At 58.3% G+C, this 3143-nt stretch overlaps 1 protein-coding gene across 1 annotated transcript in view; it reads left to right on the forward strand.

Moving 5' to 3' along the window:
* Positions 1-1993, forward strand: part of CRTC2 (CREB regulated transcription coactivator 2) — a 10124-nt gene extending 8131 nt beyond the window's left edge. Inside the window, exons 12-14 of the mRNA XM_007458031.1 lie at positions 228-497; positions 1017-1203; positions 1339-1993. Of these exons, the coding sequence (XP_007458093.1) occupies positions 228-497; positions 1017-1203; positions 1339-1559 (678 nt within the window). The 3' untranslated portion in view covers positions 1560-1993. The remainder of the gene's footprint in view (positions 1-227; positions 498-1016; positions 1204-1338) is intronic.
* The last annotated feature ends 1150 nt before the right edge of the window (positions 1994-3143 follow it).

Genomic DNA, 3143 nt, shown 5'->3' on the forward strand with positions numbered 1-3143 from the left:
CCCGCGTCTCCTGCATCGGCAGGCGGACTCTCAAGCACTGCGCCACCAGGGAAGCCCCTGAGACGCATTTTTGAGAGTAGTTGCACCCCAGCGATGCCCAATGGAACGCTTTTGGGTTTGTGTTGACAATGGTCGCAGCTTAAAAGGGTGAGAAACTCTGACAAAGAGCTCCGCTCAGGGGGCACATTGAGGGGTAAGCTTCCCCCTTTCTCCTCGCTTTTCTTCAGGGCGTCGCCCTGGACACCAGTAAGCTGCCCAGTGACCAGCGGCTGCCTCCATACCCGTACAGTCCCCCAAGTTTGGTTCTGCCCACCCAGCCACCCACCCCAAAGCCTCTGCAGCAGCCAGGGCTGCCCTCTCAGGCCTGCTCAGTGCAGCCCTCCGGTGGGCAGCCCCCAGGCAGGCAGCTGCACTATGGGACACTGTACCCACCCAGCCCCAGTGGGCATGGGCAACAGTCTTACCACCGGCCGATGAGTGACTTCAGCCTGGGGAACGTGAGTACCCGGGTCCCTAGCTCAGAAGCAGGGGAGGGGCTGGGAGTGGGCCAAAAGAGCCTGAGTGGTATCGAGGGGGGCATTTTGAACTGGGAGATCTAGGTGGGGGAGAGCCTTCTTACCTGCCCCCAGGTAACACAGTACCGCCAACTTGGGGCTCCTCTCTTCCTGCATTTGACCCCGACTCCTACCCCTCTCCCCCAGCTACCTCCGTGCAGCTTGCTCTTTGATGACTACTGCTTTGACCCGTTGTCTTCCTGGCACGCGCATTCTCTGTCCCAGTAGGGACGGTGCCCACGCCTACTTTGGGCCCTGTGCTCACTTCTGTCGCTGTGCTTGTGGCCATCTCCCGCTGTCTCTGCTTTTGTTCCAATGGTGGAGGTGGGAAGCAGCGTGGGGTAGGGGGAGGTGTATGAATATTACTGGGCAGAGAGGATGTGTTAGCAGAGCTAGGCAAAGGCAGGCAGGACCACCCTGTTCTGAAGCCTACTTTCTCAAGGCCTGTCTGTGTGTCCATAGCTGGAGCAGTTCAGCATGGAGAACCCATCAACCAGCCTGGCGCTGGATCCCCCTGGCTTTTCCGAAGGGCCTGGATTTTTAGGGGGTGAGGGGCCAGTGAGTGGCCCCCAGGACCCCCATGCCCTCAACCACCAGAACTTAACCCACTGTTCCCGCCATGGCTCAGGGCCTAACATCATCCTCACAGGTAGGTAAGAGGTGTGGGTGGTGATGGGGAATGGAAGGAGGGCGTGATACATTTGGTGGCGCAGCAGGAGACTGAGGGGGTCTTGGGAGAGTTTGCAAGGCATGGGGTCCTCACTCATCTATTCTGCCCACACAGGAGACCCTTCCCCCGGTTTCTCTAAGGAGATTTCAGCGGCCCTGGCTGGAGTGCCTGGTTTTGAGGTGTCAGCAGCTGGGCTGGAGCTGGGGCTGGGGCTGGAGGAGGAGCTGCGCATGGAGCCTCTGGGCCTGGAGGGGCTCAACATGCTGAGCGACCCCTGTGCCCTGCTGCCTGACCCTGCTGTGGAGGACTCGTTCCGCAGTGACCGGTTGCAGTGAGGGCACCTCATCGACATCCCTCTTCTTGGCCCTGTCCCCCATCACTGTCCCTTTCCTCCCTTCCCCCTGGCCAGTAGAGACTTCACTCTCTGCCCCCAGATCCTCTTTCTAACATGAACGGAGGATCCCAAGAATGAGAAAAGGCAAGGGGTTTGTCCAGGTGGCCCCTGAATTCTGCACAAGGGATGGGGCTTGGGGGAGCTCAAGGGAGGGCCTAAAGCACTTGTAACTTTGAACCGTCTGTCTGGAGGTCAGAGCCTGTTGGAAAGCAGGGGGTAGAGGGGAGCCCTGGAGGCAGGCCTTGTCCGGATGCCTAGGGGTGGGCAGTGCCAGCCCCTCCTCACCACTCTTCCCCTTGCGATGGAGGAGAGAGCCAGAGTGGATATTATTTTTTATTAAATATATTATGTTAATAAAAAAATCATATCAAACCCTTGGTGTCATTGGCTACTGTTTGGGATGCAGGTCGGGATCGAGGGAGTTCTTGGGGCATGGGCCCTCTCATCTGTATGCTTTTTGCGTTTTTTCAACACCATGTGGTTTTGTGGAGGGGCCCCCGAAGCCTCAGAATTTGTACTCAGCATTGGACATAGGGGTGCAGGCTGGGCATAGGCCCCCGTGGCAGCACATGCGCCCTCTCATCTGTCCAGGGCCTTGCTGCAGCATCAGGGGACAGGGGCTGTGACTGGCCAGACAAGTTACTGCTCTTTCTCAACCCTGAGGGCCTGGCAGTGAGTCAGGAGATGAAGAGGTGACTGCTGGCTGAGCTCTTGGCTCTGGATTTTTCTGGTAGAATGATCCCAGTTTTCCTGGGGGTAGCTGGCCTCAGTGCTAAGGCTCCCAAGGAGAGAGGATTTAAAAACTACTGACGCCAGGTAGGTCTCAGGTTGGCTCCCTCTTCTTTATGGCCCTTTAAGCCCAGAGGACCTGGAAGTTAGCTATGATACCTGGCCAGCCTCTGACCCCATGCTCCTAGGTCTCATTCCTGCCCCCTCACAATGCATGAATTCACTTCACCCTCCCCACTCTTCACTCATTCATTCAGAGGCTTGAGTGCTAACCTGTTCTGAAGAGGTTTCCTCTTTCTGGCTTGGGTTGCTAGCCCTCTGACCATCTGAGCTTCTGCCCTCTATTCTCTCCCCCCATGCAGCACAGAAGAGTAGTGCCCCTTCTCCATTACCCCCACCTCTTCTGCTCTCCCACACCCTGCAGTCCTGGCCTCTCTTCCTCTTTCAAAACTGTTGTCATTTTCAGAAAAGAGAACTCAGAGCTTCTGGCTTAGGCTGGAAGGGAATGCAGTGTGCCCTAAACCTGGAAATAGGGGCAGCCACCTGGGTCTCCGCAAACTAGGCTTTCAGGGCCTTCACCCAGGCAGGAAAGCCACATCTGAGTAGGACCGAGGGTGGGACGGGAGCGCGCCCCAGACTTCAGGGGTCAGTGTCCTGCGGCAATGGTTGGTTGGTGGGAAGCCGCCTGGGTGCAAGGGGCCCTCCCAGCCGCCAGGGGTCGCGCTGCAGGCGGTCGGGCGCTGGGCAGGCGCTGCCAGGGTCACGGCCGCCGGCCCGGGAGGTTGGGGGTGGGGGG

Source organism: Lipotes vexillifer, unplaced genomic scaffold (assembly GCF_000442215.2).
Source record: "Lipotes vexillifer unplaced genomic scaffold, Lipotes_vexillifer_v1.1 scaffold238, whole genome shotgun sequence".
In the NCBI taxonomy this organism is placed as follows: Eukaryota; Metazoa; Chordata; class Mammalia; order Artiodactyla; family Lipotidae; genus Lipotes; species Lipotes vexillifer.